This window comes from Nicotiana tabacum, chromosome 3 (genome assembly GCF_000715075.1).
Source record: "Nicotiana tabacum cultivar K326 chromosome 3, ASM71507v2, whole genome shotgun sequence".
Lineage (NCBI taxonomy): Eukaryota > Viridiplantae > Streptophyta > Magnoliopsida > Solanales > Solanaceae > Nicotiana > Nicotiana tabacum.
Window position 1 is genome coordinate 209072879 of NC_134082.1, and position 19675 is coordinate 209092553.

At 37.2% G+C, this 19675-nt stretch overlaps 1 protein-coding gene across 3 annotated transcripts; it reads right to left on the minus strand.

The window, feature by feature from the left end:
• Positions 1–2094: 2094 nt before the first annotated feature.
• LOC107829304 (protein arginine methyltransferase NDUFAF7 homolog, mitochondrial) lies at positions 2095–10756 on the minus strand. 3 transcript variants are annotated; one of them, XM_016656773.2, is made up of 14 exons: positions 10543–10755; positions 10350–10426; positions 9816–9927; positions 8657–8739; positions 8152–8217; positions 7887–7987; positions 6074–6192; positions 5935–5975; positions 5522–5607; positions 4880–5057; positions 4648–4764; positions 3493–3537; positions 2919–3050; positions 2095–2831 (listed from the first exon to the last, which is right to left on the minus strand). In XM_016656773.2, the coding sequence occupies exons 1-14, from the start codon at positions 10598–10600 to the stop codon at positions 2697–2699; spliced, it is 1350 nt and encodes a 449-aa protein (XP_016512259.1). In that variant the 5' UTR covers positions 10601–10755; the 3' UTR covers positions 2095–2696. The 3 variants fall into 3 exon arrangements, with proteins under 3 accessions (XP_016512259.1, XP_016512261.1, XP_075106615.1); XM_016656775.2 differs by lacking the exon at positions 8657–8739 and having other exon boundaries at positions 9816–9884; positions 10543–10756; XM_075250514.1 differs by lacking the exon at positions 10350–10426 and having other exon boundaries at positions 10543–10742.
• Positions 10757–19675: the final 8919 nt, after the last annotated feature.

A 19675-nucleotide genomic window follows, 5' to 3' on the forward strand; every position in this document is an offset into this window, starting at 1 on the left:
TTTTTGGCAATATTATATAGATTTTATGAAAGAAATTTCAGGGAATTTTTATATATTTTAGTTTTAAACCACCAATTCTATTGAGCCGTCCTGATTAATGATTAACATATATTTATAGATCATTTTCCCATGAACGTGTTGTTCAACCAGCTTCATTCACATTTGGTAACTAAAATAACACATTCACTGATTGTTGCCTTATCTTAATTGAAACTCTATAGAATTTGATTGAGAATGTCAGGGGTGGACATGTGTCTCAAGTAGGAAACTAGTAAAGTTTTGATTTAGGTCCCCAAAAATTTTTAGTAATGAATTTTATGATTTTAAGTTAGACAATATTAAAGACGGCATATAAAAAGAAGTATAAAAAACCTTGGACAAAAGAAAGAAAGAAAATTGTCTACTCTTTAACACTAAAAAATATTTTAGAACTTTGAATTAAATAATTTAAATCTTCATATTAGTAAATATATATTTTTACAACACTATCAAAGGTACAATATTTAGATACAAGTCTAATATCTTATTTATTAAATTACTTCTTACTAATATAATAATAATAATAATAATAATAGTTAAACGTTTTATCATTTAAAAATGTGATACTATAAATAATAAGTATGAGAAAAATGGCAACACTGACTTTTTTCTGCATATGTGTGTATATATACTAATAAAAAAAGTATAAGGTCTCTTAATAAAATTTAGCTTTAGGCCACTAATTTTATGGAGCCGTCCTTGACTTGAGGTCCTTATCTGCAAAAAATAGACTCGAAACCACCTATTCACCAGGAGGATTTAAATATTTAAGACACTTCAAAACTTATATAAGTTTTTAAGACAAAATTGTTAAGAATGGAGTAGAAGGGACACTTCAAAACCCCCAAAGTTTTCTTATTTACAAAACGTCCCCTTACTCCTCCACCCCGATGGATGTTTGAAACATCTTCGGGATGTTTGAAACATCACGGGAGATGTTCAAAATTACTCACAACTTTTATTATTTTTAATTTGACCCCCGAACTCCTTTTGTTTAATATTCTTCCACAAGACTTGAGAAGTCTTTTTTACCTCTTTTTTCCTATTCACCGTTGAATATAATTTTCGGCGCCAGTGAGAGAGTATACTCTCAGTATTTTCAATCTCACACACTCAATTAGTAGTGCAGTTTTTATATTCGAATAAGAGAGGGACTATAACTCAATGGTCATTTCCGCAAGAAGATTCTTTTTATCCCCTCAAAAGAAAAAAACAATATCTCTTATTGTATTTATTTATTTATTAGGCTTTTTATTTATAATACCTATTTTGAGCCACAATTTATTCGAATTCGCATAGAAAAATCTCATGAGGTATAGTGCTTCTTGCCAAAGGTCCTCTATTATTATAGTTTAAACCCGAAACCTCTGGATACTTACCGCCCATCATAATTGTACAATATCTTTTATGTGCTCCATTTTTTTGAAAGAAAAAATGGTCTAATTTACTTCTTGATTGCTCATTTAAATTAATTTTAAAATTAACAAAATAATAAGTAAACTCACTAGTTATGACACTTTTTCTTCTCGAAAATGACCAATAAAAAAACCAATATACTTCATTTTATTTTAATCTCAAGTTGGCAAAATTTGAATTTATCATAATTAGATTAGCTTCTTCTTTTTTTTCAAGAAAGGGGTGTGTTGGTGTAACTACTAAAGTTGTTGATTCGAGATATGAAAACAGCCTCTGGCAGAAATTTAGGGTAAGACTACATATAATAGATCCTTGTGGCCTTTCGTTGAACTCCGTGCATAGCGGAAGCTTAGTGCACCGGACTATCCATTAAAAAGCACATGCTTAACAATGATTTGATAGTTCTAGAGATTTAATGAATCTTCCTTCTGATTGATGTTAGAGGAATTCTTTTTTTTTATTCCTCTGTTTAAAGTTAAAAATATTTAAAATATAAAAATTACAACGCGTGATTGGGACTTATGTTTCCACAATGCTCTCATTAAGCAACTGGTTTGATAGACCAAAATCTATAACAAAATTGATAAGACCAGCCTGAAAGGGTCCTATAAAACAAAATCTTTGAAAAATAAAAGAACATAACACAGAAACCACAAGATTCTCATTATTTCCTGTAGATAGGGCCATATAGGTAAGTGCGAACAAAAAAAACACATTGCCAGTGTTAGAATTCTGGTTGTTACAAAGAACTCTCTGATGTGTAGTGAAGTTTTAAATTTATCATACTTTCATCAAATTTATTTTGACTAAAGAACTTACCCCAACTCTTATCACAATAATGTAGCAGTAACCCTAAAGAGTCTGAAGCATAAAGAATATCAATGTCTTCTACAATTCTCAGCTCTTGATACCATCGTTAACACGTCCGAAACTAGGGGTGGCAATTTGAGCCCAAACCATTTAAGCTGTTCAACCAGCTCAAGGTTGGGCCGGTCCCATTTGACACCCCTACCCAGAACCAAGAACCACAAACATTCTTAATCTGATCAAACATGCTCCCTTTGCTATAAAAGAACATCAAGAACTTTGTAACTCCAACCTCTTTAGACTTTGTTACAGATGCTCAACTCAAGCTTGTACGATATGTTTTATCAATTTAAGCCACACTGAGAAGTGTCTTCTCTACACTGTCTAACGTGCCTCTTCGACGCCCTTGCTATAGAAGAGGAAAAGGGAATAGTCTATTTGATGTTGTGCGTAGGAACACTCAAATAAAATTTGGTGTTCTTGAAGTCATCCAGGAGAGGGTTATATCCATCTTTAGTTCTCGTCTTTGTTGGGAGACCAAATTCTTCCATGAATGCTGCTGTATCGAGCTATAACAAACGTTTACATGAATGAATGTAAACCAATGAGAAATAGAGGAGAACTTTGGTTTCTCACAGCTGAAGAGCAGGAATTACCGAAAGAGTACGTCTTTTCTTTCCCCGCTTCAATGACGTGTCATCTTTTTGCTGCTTCATCCACCCAGAGCAGTAATGATCCATCTGTTCCAAGAGCAAAAAATCTGTTGGAAAGAATATGTCGGCGTCCCCCTGCAAATAAAAAAATATAAAACATTGCAGCCAAGTACAGATGTTATAACACAATAGACATTCAAAGTTTCGCATGTTCAGGAGCATAATGATTGAAACATCGAGTGAATACACCAGTCCTACATAAGTTAATTAAAAGATTATTAAGATAACAAGTACGTGCAGCAGTGGCTTAGGGCGTGTTTGCTATGAAGGGAAGTGTTTTCCACTCACATTTTCCTGGAAAATAAATGGTTTCTTACTTACTTTCCGGTGTTTGGTAAGTATGTAGAAAATATTGCCCCAAGAGCATTTATATACAATCTAGGCTGAAATAATAAAAAAAACACAGTACTCTGTCTCTCTCTCTCCTGGAGTGGAAGTCCAACATACAAATACCTCTTATAAACAACATTTCATGATAAAATCCTGGGAGGAATACAGAAGATAAGGATCAGATCACCTTTGCATCCAAATAACTGTTGTAATCAGAGCTGCTACCATCTTTCTGCATTCATTTAATATCAAAAAGGCAAATGAATTTATAAGAATTATGTTAACTTGTTATCATAAAAAAGCCTAAAAGGAGAAAATACATAAAGCAAGCTCTTGCCATTTAAGATGACAGAGGATTATATTATTCCATGTGACATTTTGCAAGAAAAGGGTAAGTGCCAAAAAATAAATCAAGTGGAGATGCACATAAATGAAAAACATTGCAATCAACACTCACATTGGTTCTTCTGATACCAATCTTTTCCTTTTCAATCCCGATACTCAACAGATAAATTTGTAACCTACATGCTTTCAGAAGGTCTGAAGAATAGTGAAACAGTTCTAACACAACAACCACCACCCAACCAAACTTGCCTTGCGACTCACTAATTTAACCACTAGACACTCAAAAATGTAAGAGCATGACTTTTTTGTCAGTTTTAAGGTTTTAAAGAATATCCAGGTTCTGCAAAAGGATATTTATAGACCGGACCAGCTAGTCGATTTAAATTTAATGATAAAACCAAGTTGCTCCGGGGCTTTGGTCTAATGGTAAGAGCATAGCTTGTGATGCGTATGTTGGGCGCATGTCAAAGGTTCGAACCCCACCACAGCCAAAAACCCTAGTATTTAAGAGGAGAAGTGTAGAAGGGTGGGGCCCATTATTCACCGAGTTCCAACCAGGGCGCAACTATCCCTCGGAAATTTCTGAGTTATCAAGCCTATAGAACAGGAGAAATGGTGGATCTACACGCTCCTTCTCCTACCATGGTTTCCTGTTTATTCTTGCATCACTTCTGCTGTCATGTATTCTTGGCATCACGCTACCCTTAATTTGGATTCCAAAACACAACTTTATTGCTCATAATTCTCTCCAATTTCCAAAATAAAACTATGCTATGTATTCATATATGAGGGTATGTACAGTTTCTTCTACTTCTAGTAATTTTTCTTCTTTTTTTAATTGTTAGAGGATTTAGGAGTCCAAAAAATACACGCTTGTCTTGTTTGATAAACTAATTTGAGTAAGATGTTTTAGCAGCACGAGTATTAATCAAAGATCGAGAGAGGCTACAATGAAGGGCAGAAAATCAATGGCATAAGGAGAATAAGTGAAATGTACCTTGGTTGAAACCAGAGGAGCTCTTTCACCAGGAATTTTAACATCAGGTAGATAACTGAAATCGGAAGCAATTAAAGACATCTTCGGTAAAGCTCCATGTAAAACTTCTAGAAGTTTCTGAATTTTAGGAAGTAGCACTGCATGAGTATATGATATTTTTTCCCAAGTATGAGCATTTAATATGTTAACCTAAACCGAGGAAAGAGCTCAATCAACATTGCAGAATTATTACCAAGCAACCAGTGGGAAGCCAACACCACCTTGGCTTAGGAAACACTTTTGCCCATATACTTTTCATTGCTGAAGAAACCCTGCTCCCACCCGTTGTAGCATCAGGCATATCTATGATCTCCATGCAAGACTTGATTAAGGAGTCTTGAATTGGCCTATACAACTCCGAGAGTTTTTCCCTGTTAAAAGAAGACAAAGACGTGTTTTAGCGTTATATGCAGATTTGGCAATCTTGCTTGGCCATCATACCTACTACAAATGGACAAAATCACCAATCCGAAATGATTCAATATCAGGCTACATCCCGCTATAAAGCAAAAATATCTCTCTTATCTTCTCTTACTTCTTTGTGTAGTTCCCTTTTTTTCCATATTTTTATGGAGTGGAGTGGCATAAGAGATCCTTATGAAAAAGAAGCAATACTTACTGCTACTTCTATTACTAGTTCTCAGGATTTATCAACCAAAAGGCAAAGATAACTATGCTTGTGCAAATACTACATTGTTAGCAACATTCATAAGGCTATCCACCCATATACTGTCGAAGAAACATCTCAGTCAAAAATGTAAAATTTCCTTAGCAGAAAAAAAAATTCCAGAGTACAAACATCATTATGCTGTTTCAACAGTATAAAGTGAATTACCCTTCTTTGCTTTCAACCCACACTTCTGTCCATGGAGAAATTTGATTCTCAGAGTAAATGAGATCATGTGGAAGATTGTCAAGCACCTAAAAGATTACTCGATCGTTAATAAGATCAATGAATAAAGTTTATGACAGAACCTTTCAGGCTCAGAGTTTAATGGTATTGCAGAAACCAAGATACAAGAATTGACATTCTGTTCCTGTAGAATTTGTAAAGTGCTCATTTGAAGCATGCCATATATTTGTAATCGGCATTTTAAGAGGAGTCAATTTTTCACCAACTACCCAATTTCCCTCATCATGATTGAACTTCATTAACCAAGTAAGGAAGCCAGTCGTCACTTTCAATGCATACCATATCTTGCTAGAGAAGAACATTACAGACAAAAGAAATAGAGAAAGTAGCCATACCTCTAACATGATAACCCAACAAGGTTGTTCATTCACATCTCCTGCTTCAACAAGAAAACTTCAGTGTGCAAAATCTATTAAACTGCTATGCGTTAATGCAAAGATAAAGAACAGGGTCAGATAATTAAAAGCATCAGACCCCATCCACTCCTGTCCGCAGCATCACGACACTCTACTCTAAACTTGGATGAGTGGCTATCAACTTCGCCAACAGTTTGAATCTGTTTCGCTGCGAGTGAGGAACTGATTTCAACCGAACTGTACTCAAGAGAAAAGAGCTTTAGTAATTCTTTATGAAATGATTGAATGAAGAGCCTGCACAGAAAACAATGATAAAAGAAGAGGAATAGCTATCTGACACTTCTGAAGCAAAACAATTTGCTCAAGATGTGTTTGAAACTCACGGACACCCTTTTGAAACTTTAGAGCAACGTGTAAGGTTAATATTGATCAGAATTATAACTTTCTATAAGTCATTTCTTGTTGTAACGATAAGAAGACATAATCATTTTTTGTTTACACTTTTGATAAATATTCAGCATTACTTATTCAATGTACTGGGGTTTTTGAAATTTCTTAATTTATGAAAACATATATAACATGTACTTTACTTTGTTCTGTCATGCTTACATCAGGAAAATAGAAAGAACTTTAACCTTTCAGTTTAATATGATATTCAAGTACTTGAGATGCATCAGTTCTTGCTTAATTGTTTTTTTTAAATAATGGTACTGTCCAGGCCAGTTTGAGCATACCTCGAACTATTTCACTAGGTACCTGCTACCTACCACCAACACAAGTACCGGATAACTTTGTCTACCAAGGCTTAGACAGATGGCACGAAATAACCTAGCGTTTTTGTCTCCATTGTGATTTGAACCTGAGACCTCACGGTTCTCCAACCCACTTTATTGACCAGTACCATTTGGCTACACCCTTGAGTGTCATTTCTTGCTTAACTCTACAGTTGACTGTAATATGTTTTAACAAAAGGCATGAACTGATATCACCACAGCACAGACCTGCTATCATCTTCCATCATCTTCTCAAAATCTAAGGAGTTACACTTCTAAGTTATATTTTTTAGACCTTCCAAGCAGTTAGAACACAACATTGCATACTTTTAATAACAAAATATGGCATAGAGATTTTGATTTAAAAAAGCAAAATACCATTTAATTAAAAAAAAAAGTGTCTTTGAAGAAAGAGGGTATAAAATCGTACTCATGAAAAGAATAGAAAAAATGACCATTAATAATATTTTATTACTTTGTCAAAAAACAAAAAAAATAGAAAAGAATGGCACTAAATGCCCAGGAAAATAATGCATGTATTTAGTCTAAAAGAAAATCTTGCATTAGACAATTAAAGCGGAGATCAATGAGCTACTTTTTCCCTATGTTCCCCTTAGTCTAGAGAACTTTGAGAAAATATGGCATCTACCCCACCTTAAGGCCAACAGGTGGAGTGGTACAAAGACCATTATACCCCTTCAATTTCCCTTTTATACAATGTGGGACATCATATAATGTAATCAACACCTTCCCGCATGTGTTAAATCGATTCTAAAATTCATCCGCAAACTTCAATGCGGATTTTTTTAATGGCAATAATTACTTCAAAAAACCTAGTAAATCAAATAAGTAATGTTGAATTTTAGAATTACATGTAGAAGTGCTTGCTAAAGGTCTGCTCTAACACCATGTGAAAGAATCTGAGCATTCGACAAAACCTTAAAACCGTGAATGGAGTAGTGCAAGACTTTTATAAGCACTTTTACTTCAAATATGAAACATTATCAATTAGCTAAGGTACCTCAATAAAATTATTGTTCCTCTATTTCATAACTAATTTGCACAAATGCTTTACTCTGTAGCTCTATGGCCATGCAAACAAGTTCATCATGTGCGGCATTCTCAATTAGGTAAAGCACTGCGAGCATTATCACATACATGTAACTGATATTATCATAAACTCTTGTCGGTGCATTTAACTTTATGTAATCCAGGATGCCTTTCGCACAGGTTCCTGATCCACCACCTATCTCATATATCTACATCCAAAAGACAGCCAAAATGTAAAGCAAGTGAATGATTCATCAACTAAGTCAAACTTTAAGAAGAAAAATAGAGAAAATCACTATTAATAAGTTCCAATGGACAATAACAGATTGTATGCAGCTAAGAAGCTACATTCTCTAGGCATTAACGAACTTACTTTCAGTGGAACAGATAGGTTTGTAGTACGCAAAATGGCTTCAGCAATCCCATGAGCATACCAAGGCTGCAGAGAATTCCATATAACATGATTGCGTCTAACAAGTAAATTGGAATACAGAATAGAAACTAATACAAAGGCGGTGAAAAAAAAAACCATATTGATGAATGTTCTGACTTCTGGTTACTTGAACTAAAAGTGCCTACAAAATAAAAATAAAGTTCTCTGGGGAACATAACAAATGAATGCATGACAAGAGAGTTTAAGTCCATAACTTGCTTAACAGTGAAACAAGAAGAAAGAGAGAAAAACTCTTCGGTTGTTGGCAATATACAGAGTGGCTCCTCACATTGGAGTCTAGGTCTATGTAATAAGGGTAAGCAACTATTCTTTGCTTACATCATGATAAGTAATTATTCCAAGAATATCCTAAGAAATAGTCTACATAATTTTCTCACATATGGTGAGCAATTATATTTAGAAGAACAAAAGAAAGTAATATTACCTTAAAAAGCTCCACTGGAGTAAACCATGAAACATCGCTCTGCTTGTAAATCTTATCCAAATGCTTCATGTATGCTTTCCTACCTAAAATATTCAAAAATCATATTTTCCATCTTCTAAGGACAACTTTTTTTTTATTCTACAATCATGCCACTGAAAGTATCATAATATTTCATATCTTTTTTTCTTATAACCATGGTGTCGGGATCAGCTTATACGCATCTCGATTAATTAAATGAGATATCCGCTACCTTTCCAGTAACAGGTACCAGGTAACTCCATCCACCAAAGCTTCGACAATAGGAAGAAAACACCTAGTAGTTTCGCCTCCGCTGGGATTTGAACCTGAGACTCCAGGTTCTCAACCCACTTCATTGACGACTAAACCACACCCTTGGGTGCATCATACTATTTCATATCTCCTGCTTCCTTATTTTCAGTTTGCACACAAGTATGATGAAATGTTTTTTCAGCTAGACAAAGTCTAGACTGCTATAACAGTAAAAGCCTGAGATGATTCATCCATATCTAGTACAAGCTCGGATAAAGGAGGAGTATTCTAGGATGACAAAGTGCAAAAAATAATTAAACTATGACAAAATCTCTTCATTGCACTTGAATAGTTTCGTGCTAGTCTGATAGTGTTTTGTCTTAGACTGCTAATGATTAATGTTGTGTTCGTACTATTTTTCCATTTTCATAATACCGTGCCATTATTACTAGTTACTGTTATTGCTTTACCATCTGGCTCTTACGATGCTCGTATTATCTTCCTGGCTTCTGTTGTTGTTACTGATCTATTGTCTCTTTTCGTCTTCATGAACCGAGTATCTATCGGAAACAACCTTCTCTTCCCCTCTGGGGTAGGGGTAAGTTCTGTGTTCACACTACCCTCCCCATACCCCACTTGTGAGATTTTACTGGGTTGTTGTTGTTGTTGTTGCACTTGAATAGGGCAAAATGGATGCATAGAATTTATATAACTGACTCCAACTAATTTAGGATTAAGGTGTAGTTATTGATTGACTGCACTTCATATTAGGCAGTCATCCAGCATCTGCCTTGTATTACTGAGAACTTACATAGGAGTACTGCTCAAGAAATCCCAATGAATTCACAAATAGATGAAAAAATAGTAAAGTAAAAGAAACACCAATTACCTTGGAGCTGATTGAACTTAATGCTTCTATCAAGCACTCCAACTGATGCCGATTTCTGGGAGAAATACCCTACATTTGGATCATACAATGCCTTGTGAATAAAATCCCTAACCTTCAAATCACCAAGAAATGAACATAAGCCAATAAATAAATAAAACTAAAGGGTGTGTTTGGTATGCCAGAAAAAATGTTTTCTTTAAATAATTCTTTCGCGAAATCAGAAAGAAGTGAGGACTCATATAGCCGACCCAATTTGTTTAGGACTGAGTCATAGTTATTGTTTTTGTTGTTTAATTCCTCGACGAAATAATTTTCCACTGTTTGTTAACTTGAACACTGAAAACGTGTATTTCTCCAAAATAAGGTCATTTCCTTTTACAAATATGAACATTTTCACTTATTAGCAAAGTTATTTTCTTTACAAATATAGTGAGAGTAATGAAACCATTTTCCAAAAAACAAATATTTTCCAGCATACCAAATGCAAATATATATTATAAACAACAAAGTAATCAAGAGAATTAGAGAAATTACAAGAATTGGTGTGTCCCCAACAATGTGAGTAGAGAACAAAGCTGAAGAGTGCTGACCCAAAAATTCAAAAGGAATCACTGAGGATAAAATTATGTAAGTTTCAGAAAATCTTGAAGAAATTCTAAGTATAAAAAGAAAATTAATAGAAAAGAATGGAAAAAATTGTTTACAGAGCTAAAGAGAGAGAAATAACCTCTGGGTTTGTAGAAGAGGGTTTTTAGATTTCGTGAAGAGAACGATAGAGGTGCCATAATAATGGACGATTAAGAAGGGTTTTGAGGATCTTTCACCAGTTTTGATGTTTTTTGTTGATTTTTGAGTTTCAGGTTTGATTTGGAGGGTTTTGTTATTCTGTGGTCTTGTTCTTGAGGGTTTAAGGAATTTGTTTCTGTTTTTTTTTATTTTTTCGGTTCAAAATATAGTGTCTAGCCATATCTACTTATTCCATTTTGACATATACAACATCAACAACAAAAACCAATAAAATTACATAAGTGGATCTGATGAGTACAGTGAGTATGCAAAATTTATTTCTATAAAAAGGCTATTTTTAAAAGACTCTAAGCTCAAGAGTATAAATAAAAATAATCAAATATCAACAATAATAGCCAAAATAATAATAATAATAATAATAATAATAATAATAATAATGTAAGAACCAAACAAATAAATGAAAGAAAGTAATAGCACTAGCAATAGCGATACTAATAGCAATAAGTAGTAACCGCAATAAGATACTAGAAAATTGAAGCGGGAGATAATAAGAAAACAACCATAATTGTAGCAATCTAAGAACAACGACAAGATACTAACAAACTAGTCCTAAACAACCGGCAAGGGTTGGAAAAATGCTTGACTACTTATTACCGTTTTATCCTAATTCTCGACTTTCACACCCTCCTATCAAGAGCAATGTCCTTACTAAGCTGAATATAATATTTTTCATTTTCAAGCTCGAGAACTTTTTATGGAGTATAGATGAACTTTTACTATTTTACCACACCCTCGAGGGATGAATTTCTTGAGCTAGTTGAAGTTGAAAATCTTCTTCATTCGTAGGTTAATAAAATCTAAAATTTACCATTCAAAGCTAAATCATATGACTTACATACCACTTGAATGTTGCAACTAATTAATTCTTATTTTTCATATAAGATTTAAAGGTTTATTCAAAGGAGCATGAAGCCATATTAGAAAAAGAAAGAGTTAAATTAATTTCACAACCTTACGATTGCACTTGAGGGTGACTTAGCCGTTACTAAAATGGGTGCAGAAAACAATAATATTAGGAAAAAAAATACCATGTAAGTCTTATCGGGGATAAGATACGTATAATGATGAGCAATAATCGATATATACGCAAGCTGATCCGAGTAAAAAAATAAAAAAATTCACAACCCTACAACTGAAAATTATGAAGACCTTTTGTTGGAAAATGTAGCATGAATTTTCTCCAATTTTGAGCCCAAAATCAACTATTCGATGATGAGGTCCATTTCAACCGATGTGTAGATAAACCCACCTACACTCCTGTCTATTTCTATTTTTTATTTTTTATTTTTTTCACTCCTGTCTATTTCATTGGCCCTAATCATTAACCAAAGCCACATTATTTTATACTTCAACTTAAATTATTTTTAACTTAAACTTAAATTTCATGATTTTTTTGGAAAGCGTTGATGATTTAATTAACTATTATCTCCTTCGGTCCACTTTAATTGATTTTTTGACTATTTTCACATATTAAGAAATTTATATTTTAATACTAATTAACAGTGAAATTGGTCATATTAACCTTAGAACATTAGAAATGTAACAAATATTCCTAGTTTTTTTTACTTCAAGGGAAGTTTCAGAAAAGAAAAACTAATTCATTCTTGATATCTGAAAAAGTGTGGACCACAAAAAAATGTTAAAAAATTAATTAAAGTAGATCGGAGGAAGTAATAAGAGATCATAGTTATACAAAATTAATTATGTCCTAAGTATTTGAAGAGTTAAACAAAGTTTTGTTTACTGCAAAATTTTTAAATATTTTACATCAGAAATGTTGTCATATACATTAAAACTCTTATTTAAAACTTTGTTTCCTTTTAACAATGGATAAAATGCTCTATAAGATTAACCAGCTCCAAAATAGAATTGAATGTGAGATTTCGAGGCTTTGACGCCTCACCCTTTTTCACTTATGTCAACCTCATTAACCATAATTAATAATCCATCTTTTTCTTCTAAAAATGAAAAGCAATTAAAGTTTCCCAGCGAAAGCAACAAAATACTAGATTATTTAGTCTAATCTGCATAAATTTTGTTTGACAAAGTTACTTGTTAATAGTGTTGGTGGAAAAAATAAGGTACCCGATTACAAGCTCACTCGAACATTACTATCATAAAAGAAAAAGAATTAAAACTATTTACAGATGTAGCATTACCATATTTTTTCTTCTTCGTGATAGAAAGGATTAAAGCCTCAAACTCTATACTACAATAACAACAATAACATACCTAGTGATCTCATGAGTGGGGAGGATGTAACGACTCGGCCGATCGTTTCGAGAGTTATAGCCTTGTTTCACATTTTTTTTGTGTGTTCTTCAACTATATTACGATGTGTTGGGTCAGTTGGTTCGAGTCTGGATACTTAGTCTCTTTTGTGAAGGTTTAAGTTTGGAAAAGTTGACTAGATGTTGACTTATGTGTGAACGATCTCGGATGTGAATTCTAATGGTTCCATTAGCTCCGTTAGGTGATTTTGGACTTAGGAGCGCGTCCAAAATGTGATTTGGGGGTCCGTAGTAGAATTAGGCTTGAATTGGCGAAAGCTGAAAATTTAGCGATTTTGGTCGGCAGTGGAAAATTTGATATCGGGGTCGGAATAGAATTCTGGAAGTTGGAGTAGGTTCGTGGTGTCATTTTTGACGTGTGTGCAAAATTTTAGGTCATTCGAAGGTTATTTGATAAGTTTCGGCGTCGTTTGCGGAATTTGAAAGTTTAGAAGTTCTTATACTTGAATCCGAGAGTAATTTGGTGTTTTGATGTTGTTTTGAGTGTTCCAAAGGTCCGACTAAGTTCGTATATTGATATATGACTTGTTAGTATGTTTGGTTGAGGTCCCGAGGAGCTCGGGATGATTTCGAATGATTAGCGGAGAGTTTGGAATTTGGAAAGTGCAGTTGAAGCTGCTGATTCTGTCTTAACCGCACCTGTGGAGTGGGAACCGCAGGTGCGAGGCCCGTAGAAGCGGATAAAGGCTCGCAGATGCGGGCAGGAGTGGTTTGGGCTGGAAGCGCAGGTGCGAGAATGTCACGACCCCAAAACCAACCCGGTCGTAATGGCGTCTATCGTGAAACTAGGTGAGCCGACACATTCCCAAATCAAACCAATATTTCAAAATAAGGATGTTTTAAGCTATTAATTAAATAAAATCTCATAACATGAGTCTAAATAACAAGTGCGGAAGAAACATAAGCCCGACATCGGGGTGTCACAAGTCACGAGCATCTACTAAGGACTGTCTGAATACAACCAAGACTATCACAGTCTGGAAAGCACTAATATAATCTAAGGAAGATAAGAGGGAGAAGAGCAAGGCTGCGAACGCCATGCAGCTACCTTGCCGACTCCAAATGACCCGTTGGATGAAAGATCAGCACTCGCTATCACGACCCGTAACTCCTGGATCTGCACAAAAGGTGCAGGGAGTAATGTGAGTACGCCAACTCAGTAAGTAATAAAAGTAAATAAAGACCGAGCACTAAGAAAACACATAATCCACGTCATAACACCACAGTAAGTACAGTATGTTTCCACAACAGTATATAAATCAAATCATCTCATTAAAATCCAATTTCAGTAAAAATCCTTTGAAAAATGTCTTTCTAGCAGTTTCAACAAAGATTTAATGAAGTTTAGCATAAAAATGATGAAAATCATAAATAGCCCCTCGGGCAAGACATGTATCATAAACCGGCTCTCGAGCACAACATCAATCAGAACCAGCCCCTCGGACTACCTCACAATAACTCGTAATCAGCCCCTCGGGCACAACATGAATCAAGAACAGCCCTTCGGGCAACATCATATCACTCACTCTGGGTAGCCGCTCTCACTAGGGGTGTACAGACTCCGGAGGGGCTCCTACAGCAAGCCATCTCGCGGCATAATAAATCAGGCCCTCGGCCTCTCATATATCATAAAACAGTACAACATGCTGCGGCGTGCAACCCGATCCCATAATATCCTCACAACACAGGCCCTCGGCCTTACTTAGTTAGAAACCTCTCAAGCCACTCGGGCTAACAGTAAAACAGGGTGCCCCAGCCCAAAATATCATTTATAGTATCAAAACGGAGTAAATAAGGTTGAGTTATGAAATCAGTAAAATATAGCATGACTGAGTACAGATATTAAACCAAAACAGTAAGGAAACAATAGTAAAAAGCCCCTAAGGGTCTAAACAGCTTGGCATTCAGCCCAAACATGGCATTCAGCCCAAACATGGCATTCAGCCCAAAACATAGTAATACTTTCCAAAGCACAATAGTATCAAATAGTTTTCAATCAAATACGCAACTTAATAGTCGCTACGGGACAGACCAAATCACAATCTCCAATAGTTCACGCCCCCACGCTCGTCATCAAGCATGTGCATCACCTCAAAATAGTGAAACGATGTGAAATCCGGGGTTTCATACCCTCATAACAAGATTTACAATCATTACTTACCTCAAACCGGACAAAAACTCTAACCCTCGATGCCTTTGCCTCTCGACTTGGCTTCCAAGTGCTTCGAATCTAACCAAAATCAGTATATTATCATCAATATACGCTAAAGGAATGAATTCCATACGAAAATAATCAAATTGGATCAAAATCCTGAATTCGACTCAAACCCATCCCCCGGGCTCACGTCTCGGAATCCAACAAAAATCGCAAAACTAGAAACTCCTTTCACTCCCGATTCTATTCATACCAAAATCATCAAAATCAGATCTCAAATGGCCCCTCAAATCCCCAATCAAAGCTCTCCAAAACTCAATCCCTAATCCTTTAACTTCACCCCAAATTCCCCACTAATTTCATGATTAAGTAGTGGAAAATCATTATAAACACGAAATACAAGGTCCAAGTAGCTTACCTCACCGAAATCCTCGATTCCCTCTTGAAATCACGACTTGGAGCTCCAAAATCGTTCAAAAGTGGTGGAAGAATGACTGAAATTCGCGAAGGGAAGCTTATATACTTTCTGCCCAGAACTTCCACATCTGCGATCCAAATCTCGCACCTACGCAACCGCTTCTGCAGTCCAAGCAACCGCACCTGCGGTTTCCACTTAAACGTCCAGGACCGCATCTGCGCCCCAGGCACCGCACCTGCGATGCCACAGATGCGTCCAAATAACTGCATCTGTGGTTCTTCTCCTGAAGGCCAAAACTCTGCATCTGCGATCTCCATATCGCTTCTGCGGCTTCGCACCTGCGGTCCCCAATCCGCAGGTGCGAAAATGACAGAAGTAGCAAAAATCAGCAGCATCATCTCAAAGCCAAACTTTTCGTCAACCACCCAAATTCATCATGAGGCCCTCGGGACCTCAACAAAAAATTCTAACAAGTCACCTAACACCATTCAAACTTATTTCAACCTTTGGAACACCCAAAACAACATCGAAACACCAAATCACCCTCGGATTCGAGCCTAAGGATTTTCAAACTTCCAAATTTCGCAAACGATGCCAAAACCTATCAAACCTCATCCGAATGACCTAAAATTTTGCGCAAACATCACAAATGAAACAACGGACCTACTCAAATTTCTGGAATTTCATTCAGACCACGATATCAAGATTTCCACTGCTGACCGAAAAATGCCGACTTTCCAATTTCGCCAATCCAAGCCTAAATCTACCACGGACCTTTATATTACATTCTGAACATGCTACTAAGTCCCAAATCACCTAACGAAGCTATTCGAACCATAAAAACCCCATTCCGAGATCATTTACCCACAAGTCAACTTCCGGTTGACTTTTCCAACTAAATAACTAGCTTAAGAGACTAAGTGTCTCATTCCACCCTAAGACAACTACGAACATAACACAACCAACACGATATGATAAAATATAGCTGAACAACACATAAGGAAGAAGAAATGGGGGAAACAGGGTTGTAACTCAGGAAACAACCGGCCGGGTCGTTACATCCTCCCCCTTTTAAATAAACGTTCATCCTCGAACGAGTCAAGAAACATACCCGAAGCCTTAAATAGGTGTGGATATCTGTTCCGCATCTTCCGCTCGGTCTCCCAAGTAGCTTCCTCCATGGGCTGACCTCTCCACTGCACTTTCACTAAAGCTATATCCTTTGATCTCAACTTTCGGACCTGCCGCCCCAAAATAGATCGCCGTCTAACTGAACCGTGCTGAAATCCAACACATGAGACGGGTCGCCAATATACTTCCGGAGCATAGAAACATTAAATACTGGATGCACACTCGACAAGCTAGGTGGCAAAACCAGCTCATAATCCACCTCCCCAATCCTCTGAAGCACCTCAAAAGGCCCAATGAACTGAAAACTCAATTTACCCTTCTTCCCAAATCTCATAACACCCTTCATGGGTGAAACCTTTAGTAGAACCTTCTCTCCGACCATGTAAGACACATCACGAACCTTCCTATTAGCATAACTTTTTTGTCTTGACTGCGCTATACGAAGCCGCTCCTGAATCACTTTCACCTTGTCCAAAGCATCCTGCCCCAAGTTTGTACCCAAAAGCCTGGCCTCGCCCGGCTCAAACCATCGTACTGGAGATCTATACCATCTCCCATATAAAGCCTCATATGGAGCCATCTGAATACTCGATTGATAAATTTTGTTATATGCAAACTCCGCGAGCGGTAGAAACTAATCCCATGAGACCCAAAAGCGATGACACAAGCGCGCAATATGTCCTTCAATATCTAAATAGTGCTCGGACTGCCCGTCCGTCTGAAGGTGAAAAACTGTGCTCGTCTCAAACTGAGTACCCAACTCTCGTTGCACGGCCCTCCAAAACTATGATGTAAACTGAGTACCTCTGTCTGAAATGATGAAAACTGGGACACCGTGTAGGCGAACAATCTCTCGGATATAAATCTCCGCTAACCATTCTGAAAAATAGGTAGTACACACATGAATGAAGTGTACGGACTTGGTCAGTCGATCCAAAATCACCCAAATAGCATCGAACTTCCTCAAAGTTCGTGGGAGTCCAACTGTAAAATCCATGGTGATCTGCTCCCACTTCCACTCTGGAATATCTATCTGCTGAAGCGAGCCACCCGGTCTCTGATGCTCATATTTAACCTGCTGGCAATTGAGACACCGAGCTACAAATCCCATTATATCTTTCTTCATTCTTCTCCACCGGTAGTGCTGTCTCAAATCCTGATACATCTTCGCGGCACCCGGATGGATGGAATACCGCGAGCTATGGGCCTCCTCTAGAATCAACTCCCGAAGCCCATCTACATTGCGCACACATATCCGGCCTTGCATCCTCAATACCCCCATCATCACCAATAGTCGCATCTCTGGCATCGTCGTGCTGAACTCTGTCCTTGAGGACAAACAAATATGGATTATCATAATGGCGCTCTCTAATGCAATCGAGCAAGGAAGACCGAGAAATCACACAAGCTAAGATCCGACTGGGCTCCAAAATATCCAACCACACAAACCGATTGGCTAAGGCCTGAACATCAACTGTAAGAGGTCTCTCCCCAACAAGAATATACGCCAAACTGCCCATGCTCACCGTCTTCCTACTAAAGGCATCGGTCACTACATTGGCCTTCCCCAGATGGTACAGAATAGTGATATCATAATCCTTTAGCAGCTCCAACCATCTCCGCTGTCTCAAATTGAGATCCTTCTGCTTGAACAAGTGTTGGAGGCTACGATAATCAGTAAACACCTCACAAGACACACCATAGAGATAATGCCTCCAAATTTTTAATGCGTGAACAATGGCAGCCAACTCCAAATCATAAATAGGATAGTTATTTCTCATAGGGCTTCAACTGATGAGAAGCATAAACAATCACCCTACCCTCCTGCATCAACACACACCCAATACCAACTCTAGAAGCATTACAGTATATTGTATATGAACCTAAAGCTAATGGCAACACTAACACTGGAGTTGTGGTCAAGGCAGTCTTGAGCTTCTGAAAGCTCGCCTCACACCCATCCGATCACCTGAAAGGAGCACCCTTTTGAGTCAATTTGTTCAAGAGTGATGCAATAGATGAAAATCCCTGAACAAACCGACGGTAATAACCCGCCAAATCAAGAAAGCTGCGAATCTCTATGGCTGAAGACAGTCTGGACCTGCTCTAAACCGCCTCTATGTTCTTCGGATCAACCTGAATACCCTCACTGGACAGCATGTGCCCCAAGAAAGCTACTGAACTGAGCCAAAACTCACATTTGGAGAACTTTGCATAAAGCTTTCCCTCCCTTAACCACTGCAATACAACCCTCAAATGCTCAGCGTGCTCCTCCTAACTATGCGAGTACACCAGAATATCATCAATGAATACAATAACGAACGAGTCGAGATAAGGCCAAAACACGTTGTTCATTAAATGCATGAATGCTGTTGGGGCATTGGTCAGCCCAAAAGACATCACACTGAATTCATAATGGCTATATTGTGTCTTGAAAGCTGTCTTAAGAATATCCAAGTCCCTGATCTTCAATTGGTAATACCCTGACCTGAGATTAATCTTGGAGAACACTTTCGCTCCCTGAAGCTGATCAAATAAATTTTCAATACGAGGCAACGGATACTTGTTCTTGATTGTGACTTTGCTCAACTGCTTGTAATCAATGCACATCCTCGTCGTGCCATCCTTCTTCTTCACAAATAGAACAGGCACACCCCAAGGCGACATACTAGGCCGAATAAACCCCTTATCGAGGAGTTCCTGAAGTTACTCCTTCAACTCCGCTGGTGCCATACGATACGGTGAAATAGAAATGGGCTGAGTGCCCGACACCAAATCAATACTAAAGTCAATATCCTTGTCCGGTGGCATGCCCGACAGGTCTGCAAGAAACATATCCGAAAAGCCCCTCACTACCGGAATAGAATCGATACTAGGAGTCTCTGCACTGACATCCCTCACAAAGGCTAAGTAAGAAAGACAACCCTTCTCAACCATCCGCTGGCCCTTCAAAAATGAAATCACCCTACTGGGAACAAAATCAGTCGAACCTCGCCACTCAATCCGTGGCACACCCGGCATAGCCAATGTCACTATCTTAGCATGACATTCCAAAATA